Consider the following 20,974-nt stretch of genomic DNA (forward strand, 5'->3'; position numbering starts at 1 on the left):
CTTTTCTGTGGGTCTGTCAGATTCCACTGAGAAGCCTCTTGTGAACACCTATCTGAAGAAAAAAAATGTATATATCCATAGCTATCTATCTATCCTTCGATCTCTGGCTTCTAGGACTCTCAAGAAAAGGAAAAGTAATAGAAGGAGAATGTCTTCTACCAGGTGTTTATTAAAGTATCTTACAAAACTACAGCAATGAAAAGACTGATATTATAAAATGATAGCTCAAAGGAACACAATAATTGGTAGACAATTTTATGTATGAAAGTCTAGTATATATACTGCAAGGTCTATATACTGCTATATACTATATATCACAGATGAGTGTAGAAAGGATTACCCAAAAAGTACTGCTGAGACACGGGATTTATTGGTTCTTTGTCTTGTGAATTCAAAGAATGAGATCCACTGACACTAAGATGAGAGTAAAGTAACAGGATTTTATTAAGTAGAAAGAAAGAAGCGTTCACCCAGGGGCAGGGTGTCAAGACAGGGTGGCCGCCAAGTGGCTGTTGTCTAGGGGTTTATATGATAATGTTAGAGGGGAATTAGGTGGCCTTGAAGATCATAGGCTGGAGATTTTTTTTTTGTGGGGGGGCGGTATATAGGGGATTGAACTCAGGGGCACTCAACCACTGAGCCACATCCCCAGCCCTATTTTGTATTTTATTTAGAGACAGAGTCTCACCGAGTTGCTTAGCATCTCACTTTTGCTGAGGCTGGCTTTGAACTTGAGATCCTCCTGCCTCAGCCTCCTGAGCCACTGGGGTTACAGGTGTGTGCCACTGTGCCCAGTTTGGGCTGGAGATTTTTTAAAGAAGTGGGTCTCTGAGTCCAGTCACACCAGGGCACTGGTGTTCATGGGTCCCCAGTCCATCAGGATGTTGATCAAGTGCTGCTTTGCTTCAGGGACTGGCTCAGGGTTCTGGGGCAGACTTTCAGGCCCCAGTGGAGTCACTGGTCACAAGCTGTCTGCTCCATTTATAAACTGGGGGCAGGGGGAGCTTAATCCTGCCTGCCTAACACATTTCTATCTACTGCTGTCACTGCTGGACTCTTAATTTTTTAATTAATTAATTCTTTTGGTGGTACTGAGGATGGGAACCATGGCCTCATGCATGCTAGCCAAGTGCTCTACCACTGAACACCATCCCCCGCCCAATCATGGGTTGTTTGCAGGGTAAATTTAGCACTTCACTTTACATTGTATGCTAAAAATTAATGTAGGGTGGAAGGCTAAAGCATACTATTTGTGGAAAGGGAAAAATTGATAAATTTGACCACATAGAAATTATAAACTTCTGCAGACAAAATAATACACTGAGAAATTTTTTAATAATATGCCAGATAAAGGGTTGATATCTTCCCTGCCTTCACCCACTTGGTCTGCTATAACAAAACACCACAAATTATGTGGTTTATAAACAAAACACTAACACTTATTTTTTTCCCCCTCGGTTCTGGAGGCTTGGAAGTCCAAGTTGAAGACACTGGCAAATTTGATGTCTAGTGAGGGCCTGCTTCCTCTTTGAGCTTTCTGATGTCCTCACATGGTGGAAGGGGTGAACCATTTCAGTTCTTTTCTTTTCTTTTTTTAAAATAAGGGCATTAATTCCATTTGTGAAGGGTCCACTTCCATGACTTAGCCCACCTGCCAAAGGTCCCACTTCCCAATACCAATAATCTCTCAGGATTAGGACTTCAACACGTGAATTTTGGAAAGACATAGTCAGACCATAGCATTCTGTCTATAAAGAACATGTACAAAATGATCAGAAAGCACTAAAACCTGGTAGAAAATGGGAAAAAATATATAAATATATCTATATAAAAGAAAAAGAAAGTGTCGAAGCCTTATGTTAAAATGTTAACCCTCATTAGTAATCAAGGTGATGATTACTAATGAAATTAGTAATGAAAGGTGATACCATTTTTTTCTTGCTGTTTAATAATTAATAATTAAAAGTTATAATAATGCTTAGCATGCACTAGACTCCAGCAATGAGAAAAAATTTAAAAAGCTAGTACAAGTGCCTTAAAATGAGGACTTTCATACAATACCATTGAAGAAGTGATTTTTTTTTTTCTTGGTAGTAGTACATACTGAAAACAACCCTGAGCAACAAATACATCAAGCCCCTTTCTTTTTCTTTTTTTGTTCCAGGGATTGAACTCAGGAGCACTTAACCACTGAGCCACATCCCCAGCCTTGTTTTGTATTTTATTTAGAGACAGAGTCTGGCTGAACTGCTCAGAGTCTCTCTAAGTTGCTGAGGCTGGCTTTGAACTCGCAATCCTCCTGCCTCAGCCTCCAGAGCTGCTGGGATCACAGGCGTGAGCCACTGCAACTGGCCTCAAGCCCCTTTCTTCTTCAGAACCTTGGAAAATGTTCCCTCTGCTTGGAACGTTCTTCCCCAGCTCTCCCTAGATCACCCCGCCTCACTCTTCAGGTGAAAGCTCATCTCCTCCAGGCAGGCTTCCCCACCTCCAGGCTAGATCAGATCCTCTTTCTTTACTTTTCTATCCAGCAGTGTTCTGGAGAATCAAATGGCGGGGGCAGGTGGGGGCTGAAATCTCGCCATTCAGTGTTTAAACTTCCACTGAACTCTTCTATATTCGTTAATTGAGCTCCTATCCTCATCTACATGGTGTTTCCTCAGCTTGAGACAGTCTTATCCTTTCTAGAGAATAAACTTCCATCCTTCCACGGTGAGGGGGTGGGCACCTCTGCTCTGATGGAGCAGGGACTTGGGGCATAACTGCACTAGGTCAGCCCTCCTCTTTTTATAGCTCCACCTCCGTTTCCCCTGGGGGAGTTGGAGCCCTCACTCTTATCTTGGGCTTGTTCTTCTCTGTGTTTCTGGATCATCTACAATGAATCACTTTCACCCAGAAAAAAATACCCTAAATTTTTTTAAAAAGTCCCTAAATTTTAAAAGGTAAGAAATTTTAAAATTTCTTTGACCCAGTGATTTCATTTCTTGGAATCTCTCTCTTTTAGGGAAATGGAAATTTGGAAAACATTTATGTACAGGGCAATTACATCACAGTACAATTTATTGTAGAAGCTCATAAGATTTTATCATCAGTGACTTAACCATGACCTCAACCTTAGATTTTTAGAATATAACTAATGATCTAGGAATGAAAGATGACTGGAAGGAATGACTTTAGAACGTCACATCACCTTTAAAATCTAGAAAGATAATTCCATATAAGAAAAATAGAAAGAAATTAAAAGGTTAATGTCATCCCAGATTGCATGAATAGAGGGAGAGGTTTTGGGTTGCGAGGTGTAATCTGGATTCTGATCACCTGGAGAATGGTGTCCAGCACATAGGGGAGGGTGACGCATGTTAAGAGGAAAGAGGACAAACAGCAGGTGGGTCAGAGACTTCTGGAAATAAGGGTCAGCTGAGGGGATGGGAGGAGCAGGGCCTCTGGTGTTACTGCATGTGCCTGCAGGGCCTAGCGGAAGGACAGAACAGCTGAGTGTCACGTGGCTCCTGGGGTCAGACCAAGGCTGGCTGGAGAAGCTTAAAGGTGGAGAAAGATGTTGGGGCAATCCTATGTTGGAAGCCTCTTCCTGAAAGCATGCACAGTCAGGCGAGGTTGGTGTGAAAAGGATATGAAGGACCCCAGACAAGGGCTCTTGAGGTCAGTGGTAGAACCATGGGGTCAGTCACCCAGCCCAGCAGTTCTCTGCCGTTCATGACCTTTATGACGTCCACATGCTCCCATGGGCCATAGATAAGATGACCTTGGGTTATGCAAAATTCCCAGTGCACTTTATATAACCCCGCGCCTTTCTTTTCTACTCAGGAAGGCAATGTAAATTCAAGTGCCTGGAATTCATCTTTTTATAGAAATAACCTCGAATTTGTTCTGATTCATAAAAAACAACACATCACTCATGAGCTTCAGATCAATGATTTGTATACAGCACTCCTGTACCCAATTGCTGTTTCTCACACAGACCTTTTGTTCACAGCAGGGAAATCGAGGCCTAGAGAATGGAAAGAACCACAGTCCAGTGAGTCCGAGAGGTGGGAGGTGGGGGCCAGGTCTCCTGTCTCCAGGTGGTGGATCTTTCTGGGACTGAGAACCACCTGCTATCAACTTAGGTGTGGGTGGTAGTCAGGGATAGGCCAATGAGAGGAAGGAGAAGCAAGGGAAGAAGTGAGACCTGCACCTGCTGTTCCATCCGGGCCACACCACCAAGCAGGTGCCTGAGTCTCACATATACTGACCGTTCTCCTCAGCCTCCCTGACCAGGGCTTAGAGGTGGGGGTGGGGTAGGGAGGGGTGGAGACAGACACACAGGGAGAATGTCATATGAAGATGGAGGGGGAGATGGGGTGATGCTTCTAGATGCCAAGAAAAGCTGAAAGAAGCTACCAGAATTTAGGAGAGAGGCATGGAACAGATTGTGCCTCTAGGAACCAGCCTTTCAGACACCTTGATCTTGGCCTTCCAGCCTCCAGAACTGTGAGAGAACAGATTTTCCCCATTCCAGCCACCAGCTTGTGGTACTGTTACAGCAGCTCGAGTGGGCGAAGGCAGGTAGAGGGCACTCAGAACCACTCTTCCCTGCAGAAGTCTTCCTACCATCCTGGCCCTCCCCAAACCATAATGTCCCACCCCACCACACTGTCCTCACCCTTAAACCCAAGTCTATTTGCCTGTGGGTTTGTGTGACCACCAGTCGAGGTCCCAATTCCAGTCTTGCGGAAGGTCCAAGTCCTGAGCCCCAGCCTGACCCCATGCACAACACCAAACTCAGAGCTGGTGAGCTTTGAGGGGTGGGTAGAGTGTCCTCTTTTCTCTCTTAAATCTTCCTGCTACTTTCCAAACTAGGACAGGTAGGGGAAACCAGAAACACATGCTCCCAGGGCCCTCGGGTAGGGCTGGCTCCAAGACACCCACCTCTAGCTCACAGCCTCTGGCTGAGGGATTCTATTGAAGAGGACCTCCCAGCCTTTTCCAATGTATGAATTGCCTCGTTTCTGCCCAGTTTAACTTAACCCCCCATTTTACAATCAGAACTAATGCTGTATGGGGCTTCTGCGGGTCCTTGGCACTATCTTGCTGAGAAAGGCATGTATTAAGTAGTGGTCCAGAGCCTGAGAGGGAGAGACTAGAGCTGGCGAAGTCAGGGAGGGCTTCTCAGAGAAGATGTTCTTAGCCTTGCTGAGAAGTGTGAATTGATTTACTGCTTGACTATCATGAGCCAAGGACAGGCATATTCTATTTTCTCATCACTAATGAGGCAGGCAATGTGATCTGCATTTAGATATGAGAAAACTGAGAGGAGTGAAATTTTTGGATTATATATGTTGGGGGCAGCATTCACATTCAGGACCCTCTGATGCCAAAGCTCATCTTCCTTTTCCTTCTGCACTAAGACTTTTACCTTTTCCAGGTCTACTAGTGTTTAAAGAACTGTGGGTTCTGGAAGTGTGGGGCAAGGATTGTCCAGGCTGCTGTGGTCTGATCTCCCTGGCTGTGTGGGTGCATGGAGGACGGCTAAGATGCAGACCCTTCAGCTGCTCCTTCCGGAGGGTGGACTAGAGAAGGCCAGGGCAGGAAGGACAAGCAAAGTAACCCTCCCTTCCAAAACCCCACGGGGTCCAGGATCAGGCGGGACAGGTGCAGGATGCATGGGATGCATTTGAATTGGGCTGTGGAGGGCGTGGCTGGTGGGCACACTTGGGAAGCAAAGTGTCCAGTTGGAAGCACACAGCAGGCAGGCAGTGTGGCTGGGGCTGAATAGGAAAAGACACTGCTTTGGCCACCAGTTGATGGGCCTGTTGATTACCAGGGTCCCAAATGGGCTGAGGCAGTGGGATGAAGAGAAGAGGCCAGTGCCTGGGACGTTTCAAAAGGCAGAAAGTTAGGACCCAGGGCTGCTGGGAGGCAGGACACAGGAGCTTGAGGTCTAAGGTACTGGCTGGAGTTGAGGCTGAAGAGACAAAAACAGTTTGTGCAGGACTGGAAAAAAAAAAAAAAGTCCCAGGCAAAGTAACAGTCCCCTCCCTGAAGTGCATCAGGACAGCATCGATACACACCTCAGTTGTGGCCAAGTCCCATTTATTTTAGAAGCACAAATAGTGGAACTAGGAAAGAGTGACAAAAATAAGGCACTAGTCTCCTGGACAGGGCCAGAGCCAGCACAGGTTCTGTCTGACTGTGTGACCAAGGCTGACCCAGCAGCCTCCATTAGCCTTTTCCTGTGAGGAGAGGTTGAGAGGACAACCTAGGTAAAGGCCACTCTTCCAGAAGGGTAGGTGTAGAACAAGGTGGCTCTGGGTCCCTCCAGATAGGTGAAAAGGCCCACAACACCCTTGTTCAAGAGCACCTGGGCTGGCTCTGTCTGTGCCCCGGGGTGTGGAAGCCATAGTGCCCTCTGGTCACCAGGAAGACCCCAAGAAACCAAGAACTACCTGCAGTGGGGCCCCCTGGCCAGACAGCATCCTCATCCCGGCCATCTCTGCAGAGCCCTGGAGAGGGGGCCTCCACAGCAGTCGGATTTCTCAGGACCCCTCTTTTGAATGTCATAAGTCCCAGGCCCCTACACATACTGTTTCTTGGAAGAACAGGTACTGGGGCGACTGGGGGATTTCCTTCCAGTCTGGGGAGGTGGGTCCAGGAAGAGCGGCGGGGGGTTGGAGGAAGCCAGTCTTTCCTCGGTGGTCAAGTTGGCCCAGTTTTGCTCAGTGGACGAGAGCCCGTTGTAGGTGGGGCATGGTGGCGATGAGGGCCCCTCACCCATGGGGAGGTAGAAGAACACCTGTTCAGGGTAAGGGTCTGAGGAGGTGCCCTGGGCGGGGGTTGTGTCCCGGCCTTGCTGTGCCCTTATCCCCCGGCTGAGGCAGCGGCACAGCAGGTACGCCAACTCCAGCAGGTTGAGCACCAGGGAGATCACTCCAACCACCAGCATGAAGATGATGAAGATGGTCTTCTCTGTGGGGCGGGAGACGTAGCAGTCCACGAAGTGGGGACAGGGTGCACGCTGGCACACAAACACAGGCTCCATGGTCCAGCCATAAAGGCGCCACTGGCCATAGAGAAAGCCTGCCTCTAGCATGCTCTTGCACAGCACGCTGGCCACATAGGTGCCCATCAGCGCCCCACGGATCCGCAGGCGACCATCCTCTGCCACGGAGATCTTGGCCATCTGACGTTCTACGGCTGCCAGAGCCCGCTCCACGTGTGGGTCCTTGACTGGCAGGGCCCGCAGCTCACCCTCCTTCTGCCGCAGCCGTTCTTCTCTCCGGGACAGGTAAATGACGTGGCCCAGGTAAACCAGGGTGGGCGTGCTGACAAAGAGGAACTGCAGCACCCAGTAGCGCACGTGGGAGATGGGGAAGGCCTGGTCGTAGCAGACGTTGGTGCAGCCTGGCTGGGCTGTGTTACACTGGAAATCTGACTGCTCATCGCCCCACACTGACTCTCCAGCCAGGCCCAGGATGAGGATGCGGAAGATGAAGAGCACTGTCAGCCAGATCTTGCCCACCACAGTCGAGTGCTCCTGGACCTGGTCTAGCAACTTCTCAAGGAAGCCCCAGTCACCCATGGCTCGCGGCCTCCGTCTGTGGGGAGACAGAGCATATCAGCATGGCAACGGAGCATTCTTCTCAGTCTGACCTAGCAACAAGCCTCGTGTGTGTGTGTGTGTGTGTGTGTGTGTGTGTATGGGTATGAATGGAGTGTGGTCCTCCCATGTCCATTCTACCTGCAAGGAGACTCAGACTCAGCAAGGAGTCAGGGTCCCAAGCAGAGCTTTGTGATGATGGCTGCTAAGTTGTATGCCCTTGTTTTACTTATCTGAATGGCAGGGGCAAGGGGTATTCATGTATTTGTGCCTGCTTGTCCCCACCCAGAGCCCCAGGATGACCCAAGGAGATCTGGATTGAGTTGAAGCTCCTTTGCCTATGGGATCAGAAAATTTGAGGAATTTATCCAAGGTCACACAGCTGTGCCATACCCTTCCTCCCTCTTGCCCAAGGCTGGCTATTCCCAGATAGCAGGGTTGGTGAGTGGTGGGTGGTAGAGGTGTTAATTTCAGATTCTTAGGGGGCTCAAATTCTCAGGCTCCCCCCACCCCAGCTGGCCTCACTGTACTCTGGGCTTGCAGTGGGGGTGGGGAATGGACCTGAGTGAGGTTTTAGAAACTGAAGGTGGCTTCCTGCATTAACTTCACCTGGCAACAATAGTGAGCACCTGCCACTTAAATAGGGCTACTTGGTCCTGTCCTCTCCTCTGCCCCATCTCTGACCTCCAAAGCTGCTTCTGTCAAATTTTAGACTTTTGAAAGGAATTGTCTTTTCAGGGTGGAGACACAGGCCTCAAAGTTCCCAGAACATTTAGGGGGAAGGAAGGTGGTGGGGAGAGAAGAGGGAGTGCCTTTTCCGGGGGGCCAAAGCTGTTGAGCGACAGGCTCTGGAACCAGACCAGGGTTCAAATCTCCCCTCCTTCTTACTAACCGGCTGAGCACCTCTGTGTCCCCTCCCGTCAGGATTCAGTGAAGGAAGGGGGAAGCCGCTCCTGGTGCGCAGCCTGGCCAGAGGCAGGCAAGGTGTGCGCTGCCTGCCTGTGTAGCTGGGATCTCGGCGGGCGCCCCGCAGCAACCCCCAGCCCCTGGCTGTGGCTGGACCCGTGTCACGCATCCCCTGCCCCGACTCACCGCCTGCGAGCCTGCCGGGCCCGCCCAGTTGGAGGTGGGGGACGATGGCCTTAGCGGCGCCCGCGGGAGCCCTGCTGGACCGCGCTGGCCGCGGGCGCCTTAAATAGCGCCGAGGGGGCGGGGTGGGGGCAGGAAACGCCACCGCCGGGCGGCGGGCGCTGGGGAGGCGGGGCGGGGACTGGGAGGGGAAGACTCCCTGAGCTCACCCCGGGAGGTGGCACTGTGATTTGGGGGTCCACGGAGGGCTAAGTCTTCTTCCCCTCTGCTACCTCTGGCCATCGAATTCCCGATGGCAAATTCTGCGCCTGTTTCTTTGGCCATGGGATAGGAGTTCAAGGCCAGGAGCTTTTAGGGTGGCTGGATTTGCAAGGATTATATTAAGAATTTGCGGATCTCCGCAGCCTGCTGAGAGGCTGTGAGGGATGGGCCCTGGGGACCACTTATTAGGTGGCGGTGGTATGGGCCAGGATTTGGCAATTAAGGCTCATTAGGATATGGGAACCGTATGGGAGGGAGGGGTTTTACTCCAGACTTCCAGACCGTCCGAGGTGGATCTGGGGGTCTTCACCTAGAACATGATCTTCCCGAGGTCTCAACCATCCCTGTTCCTGGGCGAATTTACAGAATCAGGGCACTAAGCAATTCCCTGGAGGCCCTTGAGATTGGGAGTGGGGGGGTACCTCCTCCCCAATAGGTTGCCTCTAAGCAGGAGGGGGCATCCAAAGAAATTAAAGGGAGAGGCAGAGCACATGGTCATTTATTCAGGCTTCCTGTGTGGATTAATGAACATTAATAAGATCCATGAGGATTAAGTGCACCGGTGGAGAAACCATGAGAAACCAGACTGACCTGGTCTCTGGGTCCAGTTCTCACGACTGGTGCAGAAATTGAGCGCATCAGCCCTTGGGTGATGGTAGCAGGGAAGTCACGGGACTTGGTTAGGAACTTTTCCTGGAGGAGACTGCGGGTAGCCAGGTGGAGCAGAAGAGCGCTCCAGGGCAGGGGGGTAGGGACGGACACTGTGAGGTTTGAGATGGTGTCTCTGTTCCCAGAGTTGCTTAAGCCCTAGTTCCTCAGTTTCTGCCTCTATAGAAGAGGCTAGTAATGGGACCTACGGTGCAGGGTTGATGGTGGATCCAATTTAAGCACTTTGTGCCTGAATGGTACATACAAACGAGTGTCTAAAACACTGTGATAAGAACTTTGTGATGAGACGGTCCTGCAGGGTGGTCTCTGAGGGGGCAGAAAAGGCAGGAAGCTCAGGGACAGCTCCAGAGGTTCGTTCTGTCTGGGACAGCAAGTGTGTAGGCTCAGACCTCAGAACTCCAGTAATGGCTGCCCCGGGGTTCAGGCTGAGCTGGCTTTCCCTTCTAGGCCCTTCTCTCAGGGCCAAGCCAAGCCAAGACTCCTGGGATTCCAAAGCGGACAACTGCGCCCACTTAGTTCTGACCCTGAGGGCATGGGAATGGAGGCCCCTAGAGACTGGCTCTCGCCACGCCTCCCTGCCTCTGCTGCAGTGTTCTCCGCTGCGGCTGTGCCTGGCTCTCCTGAGGCCTTCCTAACCCAATGGAAGGGGAAGGAGGGGAAAGTGGGTGAATGGGGTGATGTCAAAGCTGCCCTCACCCTGCTCTGACCCCTTCCTTAGGGGTCCTAGAGGTCAGGGCTTCAGTAACCTGGTCCCTTCCCCAGAGGAAGAAGGAGCTGGAACCAGCCAAAACAACACTGTCCAGAACTGTGGACATTTCTGTGAGGGAAACATTCCTAGAACCCTACACATCCTCCTTACCTCTGGCCCTCCCAACTCTCCAGCAGCCTTCCAACCGGTCTCCTGGCCTCTAGCTCCACCCCTCCCCTCAGCCTCCACCCTTGCCTAGAATTGACCATAATGTTGCCTGGTTTAAATCTTTCCCATGGCTCCCCACTGTCTTCCAGGTGAGGCTTATGTTCTCCCCCATCCAGGCCTCGACCCCTTCTCCATTTCCACTCCTTTCCCTCATGCCCTCCATTGCCCAGGCTTATCTAATTATTTGAGTTTCTCTGTGACCGCTTGTCTTCGTCCATGCTGTTCCCACTGCCTGGAGCACCCTCACATGCGGGTCCCTACTGAGATAGAAAAAGATAGGCAGTGGAGAGTAGGGAAGGAATGGTAAAGGTCGACGGGAGGGCAGACATGAGAACAGCTATTTTAACATGCTCCAACATGTGCTTCCGGCCTGCACTCTCGCAAGTGGAACAATTGAAATATCAAGAACCAATCAAGATAAATAAACTGTGGGAGATATATATATATATATATATATATATATATATATATATATATATATAAAAAACTCAGCCTTAAAGAAGAATGAAATGATGGCATTTGCTGGTAAATGGATGGAACTGGAGAACATCATGCTAAGTGAAATAAGCCAATCCCCAAAGAACCAAAGGCCAAATGTTTTCTCTGATATGTGGATGCTAATTCACAATAAGGTGACAGTGGTGGGGAAGAATAGAGAACTAGATAGAGGGGATCGAAGGGAGGGTAGGGGGCATACAGGTAGGAAGGATAGCTGAATTGGACCTCATGACCCTATGTGCATATATGATTACATGACCTGTGTGACTTTACATCATGTACAACCAGATGAACAGGAAGTTATACTGCATTTATGTATGATGTGTCAAAATGCATCCTCCTTTGTCATGTATCACTAATTAGAACAACAGCAGCAAAAGAACCAATCAGGAAGAGCTCATCAACTTCACATGTGCCTTCCAAAGGAGGAGCTGTAAGACTTAGATGGCGATCTTCCTTCTCCCAGGTGCACTGTGCTTAGTTCTGAGTATTTCTTTCACCTTCCTTTAAAATAAAATTCCTGCTCACTCGCTTCCTTTGTATGCATTGTTCATTCTTTGACTCTGGGGAACATGAACTTGATCCTGACTCCTTCCGGAAGACTCCCAGTCTTTCAGGTGTTTGCTCAGATGTCACTTTTCCCAGCAATCTGCTCGCTAGCTGCCCCTGGGTTAGGTGTACCTGTGTGTGCTCAGTGGCTCAGGTACTGCCTTGTGGTCCATTGCTGCTGTTATTGTTTTTTTTTTTTTTAATTGTGGTTAAAACATAAAATTTGGGCTGGGGATGTGGCTCAAGCGGTAGCGCGCTCGCCTGGCATGCGTGCGGCCCGGGTTCGATCCTCAGCACCACATACAAACAAAGATGTTGTGTCCGCCAAGAACTGAAAAATAAATATTAAAAACTTCTCTCTCTCTCTCTCTCTTTAAAAAAAAAAAACATAAAATTTGCCATCTTAAAAATTTTAATTGCACCAGGTACAAAATTATAGGCTCCTGCCTATAATCCCAGTAGTTAGGGAGGCTGAGGCAGGAGGATCCCAAGTTCAAAGAGCCAGCCTCAGCAATTTAGCAAGTCCCTAAGCAACTGAGTGAGACCCTGTCTCAAAATTAAAAAAAAATAAGAGGGGCTGGGGATGTGGCTCAGTGGTTAAGCCTCCCATCCCCCACCCCAGGCTTCAATCCCTGGTACCAAAAAAAAAAAAAAAAATCACATTCCAATGATATTGAGTATATTCACATTGTTGTGCAACAGATCTCCAGATCCTTTCATTTTGCAAGATTGAAATTCTATACCCATCAAACAACTCCTTTTTCTTTATATTGCTCCCATTAGATTGTGAGCCCCTTGAGGGCAGGTGGCCAGGTCTCACTTATATCCCAGCACCTAGCAGCACACCAGACAACAGATATATACTGAGCACCTCCCAGGTGCAGTGGCATTGTCCTAGACACTCTCCTAGACACTGGAGACTCAACAGGGGACCCACACAAATCCCCGTCCTTAAGGAGTTCACATTCCGGCTGGGGGACGACAAACAAATAAAATTGGGACATGTTAGTGATCTGTGCTATGGGTCAGGTAAAAAGGCTTGAAAGTGCAAGGTTGGCCAGTTTCACCCTCAGATAGAAGAGAGAGATTTGCACTAAGCAGCCGACATGGGAGGTGAGCTGTGAAGGAAGAGAGGAAGTGCTGTGGCTCTTTGAGGAACTGAACATGCAAAAGCCCTGAGGCAGGAGATTGTCCTGCTTGAGGAACAGCCAAGATGTGGTTGGAGTGGGTGACCAAGGAGAGGTGAGGACAGAAAAGCACTTGTGGGGTGGAGGCAGTGGAGGTTGGGTGGGGCAGATCTTGTAGGCCTTGCGTAAATAAGAGGCCTTTGTAGGTTTTATCTAGCTTAGATTTTGACAGGATCCCCCTGGCTACTGGGCTAGGAAGAGACTATGAGGGTGGGTGGCAAATAGACATCTCCCACTCTCTGCCCAGCGTGGAGTCTGGTCAGCTGGCCTCCAACGGCTAGCACTTTCAGGTCTGCATCTGCTGTCCAGATGGCCCGGTGCTTCTTGGGCTGAGCTTGGGCAATAATGGAGCCCTGGGGTGGTTGAGGGCCCAGCCATTTCTGCCTAGTGCAGGACGCCTCATGACCAGTCTTAGCTTCAGAGCTCCTGTGGTGGATCTTGTGGCTCTATCCTGCTCTCCGTTTCCCACGTGCAGGGGTAACTCCCCAGCACTCTCTCTGCACTCCCCACCTCTTCTCAGAGTTTGCCTCCCAGAGTCGGGGCAGGCAGCAGAGAGATGGAAGTCAAAATCCAGGTGAGAGGTGACAGGGTGTCTTAGTCACGTGGGTCCCTATAACAGAGTTCCAGAGCCTGGGCAGCTTGAACAAAGCCACTTCTTTCCCACAGATCTGGAGACTGGAAATCTGAGATCGGGTACCAGCATGGTCGGGTTCTTGGTGAGGCCCCTCTTCATGGTTTGCAGATGGTGACCTTCTCATTGGATCCTCTCTCATGATAAGGGCACTAAACTCACTCAAGAGGGCTCCACCTTCATGACCTGACCATCTCCCAAAGTCCCTACTGCTTAATACATCACACTGGAGGACAGGATTTCAACATATGGCATTGGGGGATTTTGACCAGGGTGAATGCAGACAAAACGATCTCCTGTTTACCTTGGGCTGCAGGGTGGCCGTGACTGTGTGCAGTAGATGTGGACTTACAGACTATGTGCCGTCTCCATCCATCATATGCACAATTTAGGGAGACTTGCAGTGAATCCTGGTATGGTGGGGGACAGGGAGGTAGAGGTGTATTCTCAGAAGAGAACACCAAAGGGACATGAGAGCCACCTTGTGGTGACAGCAAGTCCCTTGTGGGGATTCTGGTGAACAGTAGCCCCACCCGTGCTGGATGAAGTCAGTGAGCTGCTTTGCTCAGAACAGCTCTCAGGCCAAAGATGGGATGTGCAAAGCTGGAATGTTCCTTCCTTTGTGGTCTTGGCCTGCATCCTGGAGAAATGTGGCCAGGACTGCAAGTTCAGCCCATGTCGAGCCCTCAGGTCCTACTCAGAGGGCCAATTATGTTTTCTGGTTGCTTTGGCTTCCAGGCCACCCTTGACCAGGCAGCTGGAACCACCCAGGAAGATACTGGAATGCACAGCAGCACGTAGGCGAAGATCACGCCTCTCAGAGACTTTATGACCCTCTAGTCCTGACCTACCATGTAGCCTGAGCATCAGGCAGAGATGTTCCTGAGCACTGGCACACACAGGTATTTATGGGACACATCATGCTTATGTTTCATCTACAGTGTCTCCTTTGATCCCTATAACAATTCTACTGGTACACACTGTCCCAAGTGCTGTGTTGAGTAAAGTCTCCCTGCCCCTGAGAGCTACTCTCCACCCTGCTGTGCCTGGGACCTTGACCTGTATTGGCTGTTTCACAGGCTCCCTTCCCCTCTGATTTCTCCTGGGTCAGTGGGAGCCACTGGCAGGCAAACAGGAGGTGGGAGAGCAGGAGGGATTTGTCTGGTTGCTGTTGTGGGATGCATCTCTTAGCTGCTGGCTGATGTTACCCTGCTGCTAGCCCCAAGGTACTGCAGTATCCCTTGTGGGTTCCCTTAATCATGTCCACATCTTTGAAAACAGTCTTTCTTGGAAACTCCTTAAAGCTACCTGGTTTGAATGGACCATCTGTTTTCTGCTGGGACCCAGTTCCTTTTTGTATGGATGCCAAGACTAAGGTCCTGAGAGCTCAGTCCAAGGTTTGCTTGTGAAGCGGTAACGATCAGTCCTGGGAGTGTGGTGAACGGTGTAGCCCAGCCCTGGGCCCTTTAAACTCAGCTGGCTCATCCGCCTGCCAGGGCCACATGGGACAGCAAAAGTGAGCCACAGCCTGTCTCCACAGTGCCCTGGCCTCTGCTTGCACTGGCTCTGGCTTTTCTGGCTCCTGACCTTGGCCTTGATGGTCACTAAATGTTCCTCTGGGGTGGTTTATCCTTGTACCCCCTTTTGCTTCCCATTCCGGTCTGGCCTGGGGTGTTGGTGTCCTCTGAATGCCCGGTCAGTCAATGCTGGAAGTGGGGCTGTGAGCCATCCGACGGGGGGGGGGGGCGGGGGGGGCAGAGCAGGTGAGTTTGTTTCTGTGTCCCTCAGGCTCTGATCCTACTCCCCTGTGCAGTCACAGAGTCCTGGTAAGGTCTGGTGTGGGGAAAATGGAAGAGGCTGAATGAACTGCTGGGCGAGGCTTGGACTACATGCAGGCCTGTTATGAGTGTGAAAGGCAGGGATTGTGTGTACTCAGGGTGGGGACGCAGGTTGTGATGGCAGTGATTGGGTGACAAAGGAGGAGGGAGTGTGGTTTGCCTAATGAAAAGCACAGTGATTGAGTGTCTTCAGGGCAGAGTCTAATTCTGAAGGTTAGAGGAGCGGTTGTAGAGGGAGGACAGCGCCCTCTTGTGTCCACGGCTAGAATACCAACATGTGTATCAGGTTCCCTGGCTCCAGCCTGTCAACCCCAGCTCTGCCTGACCCCAGCCATCTCCACCCTAGCTTTACCCACCAGCCACGCGGCTCTTCCCTGCTGTCAGGGAGCTGTGAGTGGCAGTACCAAGTATGGAGCCAATCTGTATAAAACACAGCTTTATTGATTTCAAGGAGCTGCCTTGCGGGTGTTCCTATTGGCATATCCACCTGAGTTCCTGGGGACAGAGGGCACCAGGCTGAACACCTGGGGAGGAAGACAAGAGCACCGCTGACTGAGGCTGGGGGAAGGTTTGGGGGCAAGGGGATGCTGCTGAGGGAGGAGGGTCCCTGGGTGTCTAGAACTGTTGCCTCTTCCCACACCCCCCTGCAGACTTCCTGTGCTGGAGACCTTCCCACCTGTGGAGCCTGGTGGCTTCTCCAGAGGGATCCTGGTGCACCCAGCCTGGGGCAAACATCCCTCCTCTGGCGGCACCCAGGCCACCGTTGGGAGCATGCCTCACCCCTCTAGTGCTATACCCTTAGGGAAGCCTGGCTTGACTGTCCCCTTAGGGGTCAGGAAAGAGCCCTGCTCCCCGGCATGCTTATATTAGGTTCATTTGCTTGTTTAAATGTCTGCCTCCTCCGTGGGGGTGTGCAGTGTGAGCTACATCCAGGTGGACAGCACAGTACCCAGCAGCAAAAATAACTGCCCCAAATGAAACTGGAGAGCTTGGTGAGTTCAAAGTGGGAGTTCCCAGCACCTACAGGACCTCTTCACCATGCAACCCCTCTCACCTCGCCCCCAGACGGTGGTCAGACGGGGCTCAGTTTGGGTGCCGAAGCCTGCAGCGTGTCATCATCTGGGTTGGGACCCAGCTCTCCAGCCTCCACCAACTTGTGGTGGCAGCGGCAGGTGGAGGCCCGGCTGCTGGAGGATGGGAGGCTCCTTGTGGGTTTGTCCTTGTGCAAGCCTCGCAGGACCCTGTGGAAGATGAGGTAGCAGATCTCACAGATGGTGAGTACGATGCAGACAGCGGAGGCGCCCACCATGAAGTAGGTGAAGACCTTCTTCTCGGTGGGCCGCGCGATGTAGCAGTCCACGGTGTTGGGGCAGGGCGCCACGCTGACACACTGCACCAGGCGCGGCATGCCGAAGCCATGCCAGAGCGTGTGCAGCACGTACAGGAAGAGGAACTCGATAGTGAGCTTGAAGATGAGGCTGAACAGGTAGGTCCACCACAGGCCCCCGTGCTTCTTGCCGGTGTTGCTGTACAGCTTGGCACACTGGTCCCCGTGCTTCTGGCGGTGCCGCCGCTCCCGCTCCTCCCGGTAGGCGACGTGCAGGATGACCAGCAGCGAGGGACAGGTGACGAAGATGAGCTGCAGGGCCCACAGGCGGATGTTGGAGATGGGAAAGAAGTAGTCATAACACACGTTGGTGCAGCCGGGCTGCTTGGTGTTGCAGTCAAAGTCCTTCTGCTCGTCACCCCAGACGCGCTCTGCGGCCACCACGTACACCAGCACCCGGAAGACGAATACCACTGACAGCCAGATGCGCCCAAATGCTGTGGAGTACTTGTTCACGCCACTCAGAAGGCCCTGGAACGTCTTCCAGTCCATGGTGCCTGGTGGGGACAAGGGGGACCGCACCCACCTGAGGGAATGATTGGAAAAACTGTCATGTTAATGAACATTTATTGAACATTTACTAGGTGCCAGGCATTGTTCTGAGTTCTTGATGTGGACAGACAAGTTCAATCATCAAAGTGTTCCTTTGAGATTGGGACTATTATTCCTCCCATGTTATTCCTCCCTTTCCTATAGGAAACTGAGATACAATGACAAGTAACCTGCTCACAGTCAGAGCTAGTAAGCCAGCAGAAGGGAATGTGTGCTTGTTGCTAACAGTGACCATTCACTGAGCATTTACTATGAGCCAATTATGAAGCTAACCACCCCGTGTGCAGAAGCTCACTTAATCCTATAATGACCCCACGGGGCAGATAGACTCTGCTCCCCATTTACAGATGAAAAGCTGATAATCACATGACATAAAATTGCAAGGCACACACTACATGGTAAATGTTCATGAAATGCCAGCTATTTATTACTGTGAAGGGCCGAGAGGTCAAGTCCCTCACTTAAGCCTGACTCAAGGCCAGGCTGTCCTGCTAGGGCCTGTACTCTCCACCTTTCCCCTCCCTCTGTGCTGCACACCTGCCTGTCACCTTGTCCATGCCTCCACATCAGCCTGTGAAGTTGGGTTTTATGAGTCCCAATCTCTAGAGAGGAAACGAAGTCTGGGAGAGGAGCCAGAGCCTCCAAGTTCTCCTGGCCAGTGGGCAGTGACGATGGGAACCATTTTGGGTTGAGTGCACATGGAGGGTTATGGCTTTGCTCCTGGTAGTCACCAGATCCAGGGACTCTGTAGAGACAATCCCCTCCTCCCCGTGCTGGGCCTGGGGATGTCCCGGCCACCCTGAGCCATGCTGGTTGCCAGGGCTTCGTGGTGAGGAGGTGTGCTTTGGTCTGTCCTTAAATCACACATCCTTCTCCCAGCCCTGGAGTGACTCACAGGGTGTGGCTGGGTGAGTCACTGAGTGTACCTTGTATTGCCATGGGTGTGAGAGCAGACACCTCTTCAGGTGCTTGTGTGGACCTGCGTGCACATGTGAGCGCCCTGGAGCTGGGCCTGTGCTCTGAGCATGTGTGGGCCTCTGCCTTGCTCTGAGCCACTGTCACTCTTATTTATCTACATCACTGCCGGGGCCGCCTCACTGGCCTTGAGGCTACTGCTTGTGCGCCCCTGAGTCCATTCAGTCATGCTCATGCCACCTGCTTAGAACCCCCACTAGCTTCTCACTGTTTAGAACTGAACCCCGGATTCTACATCTTCACTGTCTTCTCCCACTCGCTTGCTCTGCCTCTCCCTACTCCGGCTGCACTGAGGCCTCTGGCCTTTACATGAATTCCTCTACCTGGAATGCTCTCCCTCCAGAACCCCACATAGCTGGACCCTTCTCATTTACTTCTGTTCAAACATTAGGACTTCTTGGGATGACCTTGGATCTGAACCTGCTCCTACCCCCTTTCTTTTATTCACAGTTCTTAATTACCACTTGAAATTCAAGTATTTATCATTTTTTTGTTGTTGTTTGTATTTATTGTCTGGTGCCCCAGTTAAAATGTCAACTCCGTTTTGTTCAGGGCTTCATGATTAGTGCCTAGCATACAGTAGGCACTCACTAAATGCTCCAAGAGAATGCTGAGTTCTCAGAGAGGGGGTGGGAAGGCTCAGCAGGAGCTGCGTGGGCCTGGACAGGAGAGAGGGAGGGTGAGGACCCCTTCCTGCATCACCCTCCTGACCACCTGCCCCTTGGAAGCACAATCTCCCACAGCTGGGGTGACTGGGAAGACCTCAAATCTGGAGACCCTCCTCTGTGCCCCACTCTCATCGCCCCAAGCCTGGCTTTTGGGGAGGACTGTGAACCATGCAGTGACCATAAAGTCGTGCCTGCAATCAGACCTCAGCTCTGCCATTTACTAGCTGAAAGTGGCCCAAGAGTTCTCTAATATAATTGGCCGTTTCTTTACCTCCAAAGGGAAAAAAGTCCTATTTTCTTGGACTGTTGTAAGAATCCCAAGAGAAGGTTCCCTCCCTGATCGCCACTCACCTGGGGAGAGTTCAGGATGCTGAGGTAGAGAGGGGAGCATCACCTGCTAGCCCGGGAGAAGAGGAGCCCCAAGAGCTGCTTCCACCTGAAGCCCTCCACCGCTGCCTCCTGGGCCCCCACCTTCACCTTCCAGGTGCTCGGGCCCAGTCCCGCCCGCCAGACACACCCGAGGGAGGCGACTCAGGGGGAAAGAATTTCCCTCTCAGACCGCGCTGTGGACTGGCGGATCCGGTTCTGGACCCCTGCAGTCCCCCACCACTAGCTCCCAGCACAGTCTACTGAGTGCCTACTGATCCCAGCTCCGGAGATGGGACCGCGTCCAGCTTTTGCTGGCCACCCCCCCTACGATGCCCTCCAAAGACAGAAGCCCCTTCCCTTCCCACCCGTTTCCCTTCATTCCGGGCAGCTCGGGAGCTTGTGGTTCTGGGGTGGTGGTGTCGGTCCAGGAACCTTCCAGCAGCTGGAACGGTCACCCCGCCAAGAACCGAGGGGCGAGCAGGCGGAGGCAGGTTGGGGTGTCTCTCCCTCTGCCGCCTGTTCGCGTCCTGCCCCCAGCCCCGCCGCAGGGGAGCGCACGGGAGCACTCGCACCCCCGGGGACCGCCCCTGTCCCGCTCTTACCGTCAGCAGCGCGGCCACCTTGGGGCCTGGCCCCGCGTCCCCGAGGCCCGCAGCAGAGGAGGCCCGAGGGAGGCCCAGCGCCGCTCTGAGGTCTCGGAGGCGCGCGGCGGGGAGGGAGGGTCCAAGGTCGAGGAGGGAGGGTCCAAGGTCGAGGAGGGAGGGTCCAGGGTCGGGGGCGGAGCCTCAGCCGCCCGCAGGCGGCCCCGGGTTCTAATCCCTGCGCTGCACGCGCCCCGGGCACGCTCCCGAAGAGCTCGCGGCTCAGCCCGGCCTCGGTTTGCTCACCCGTGGAATGGGGGCGTCGGTGGCCATGGGCAGGGCTGTGGCAAAGGCGCCAATGAGATTCGAGGCGTGAGGCCCTCGGCAAACTGTTAAGCGCCGCGGCCGTGGGACACGCTGCAATCTTGACTCGCCCCCGCGCGGTACCACGGATTCTGTGCCAGTGCCCTGCCCATCCTGGTCCCCGCCCGGCGCAAGACCCCAACCCTGCGTGAGGACACTCCAGGAAGCCGGCCCCCACCCCCCCACGGGTCCCCGATGACAGCGTGGACGGAGCCAGCTGCACTTTGGAGGGCCACAGTGGGGGCCAGACTGTGTGCCCTCGGCGGAAGGGCTGCGGGGAGACCTATGCCTGCAAGGGAGATGTGGGGGGTGAAGGCGGGATGGAGAGGTCTTTGCCTGGAGTTAAGTCAAGGGGCAGAGCCTGTCCCCGGGTCAGACCTGCGCCCTGCACCCTCTGGTGAGAGCCAGGGGCCTGTGGCTGGGTGGCACCTGGCCTGGGCTCTGGGAACAAAGATGCTTTTCTTATTGACTTATTGCTATGATGAGGAACCTAACAAGAGCCCATGGTGTCCCGGACTCCTTGGGAACCCCCTGGCTTACGGACTCCGGGAATCCCTGAATCTTAGTCATCCTTAGTCACCCTCAGGCCTGAGTCCTCCCTGTCTGGACAGAGATGGCTGCCCCTATGGGAACGGCACATCGCATTTGTCCCGGATTTGCACTGGTTTATGCCTGCGGTCCTGGCATAATTAACAGCACCACTTTGTAATTTAAAAAATGGCCCCTGGGCTGGGGAAGTGTGGCAGTGGCAGACTGCTTGCTTGGCCTGCATGAAGACCTGGGTCCCATCATCAGCACCGGAAAACAAAAACAAAACAAAACAGGAAAAAAACCCTCCTAAGTAATG

At 52.3% G+C, this 20,974-nt stretch overlaps 2 protein-coding genes across 5 annotated transcripts; both read right to left on the reverse strand.

Annotated features, from left to right (window-relative positions):
• Positions 1-6,073: 6,073 nt before the first annotated feature.
• Positions 6,074-8,780, reverse strand: Gja4 (gap junction protein alpha 4). 2 transcript variants are annotated; one of them, XM_046469331.1, is made up of 2 exons: positions 8,687-8,780; positions 6,074-7,592 (listed from the first exon to the last, which is right to left on the reverse strand). In XM_046469331.1, the coding sequence occupies exon 2, from the start codon at positions 7,574-7,576 to the stop codon at positions 6,572-6,574; it is 1,005 nt and encodes a 334-aa protein (XP_046325287.1). In that variant the 5' UTR covers positions 7,577-7,592; positions 8,687-8,780; the 3' UTR covers positions 6,074-6,571. The 2 variants fall into 2 exon arrangements, with proteins under 2 accessions (XP_046325287.1, XP_046325288.1); XM_046469332.2 differs by lacking the exon at positions 8,687-8,780 and adding an exon at positions 8,487-8,644.
• A 6,375-nt stretch (positions 8,781-15,155) lies between these two features.
• On the reverse strand, positions 15,156-20,213 carry Gjb3 (gap junction protein beta 3). Of its 3 annotated transcripts, XM_058570917.1 has the most exons (3): positions 19,786-20,213; positions 16,287-17,145; positions 15,156-15,756 (listed from the first exon to the last, which is right to left on the reverse strand). In XM_058570917.1, exon 2 carries the CDS (start codon positions 17,109-17,111, stop codon positions 16,305-16,307), a length of 807 nt encoding a protein of 268 aa, XP_058426900.1. In that variant the 5' UTR covers positions 17,112-17,145; positions 19,786-20,213; the 3' UTR covers positions 15,156-15,756; positions 16,287-16,304. The 3 variants fall into 3 exon arrangements, with proteins under 3 accessions (XP_058426900.1, XP_046324308.1, XP_046324306.1); XM_046468352.2 differs by having other exon boundaries at positions 15,160-17,145; positions 19,786-20,208; XM_046468350.2 differs by lacking the exon at positions 19,786-20,213 and adding an exon at positions 19,166-19,433 and having other exon boundaries at positions 15,160-17,145.
• Positions 20,214-20,974: the final 761 nt, after the last annotated feature.

The sequence above is a fragment of the Marmota monax genome, unplaced genomic scaffold (genome assembly GCF_021218885.2).
Source record: "Marmota monax isolate L192 unplaced genomic scaffold, Marmota_monax_Labrador192_F-V1.1 WCK01_AAM20220418_F8-fsc00008, whole genome shotgun sequence".
Taxonomy (NCBI): domain Eukaryota; kingdom Metazoa; phylum Chordata; class Mammalia; order Rodentia; family Sciuridae; genus Marmota; species Marmota monax.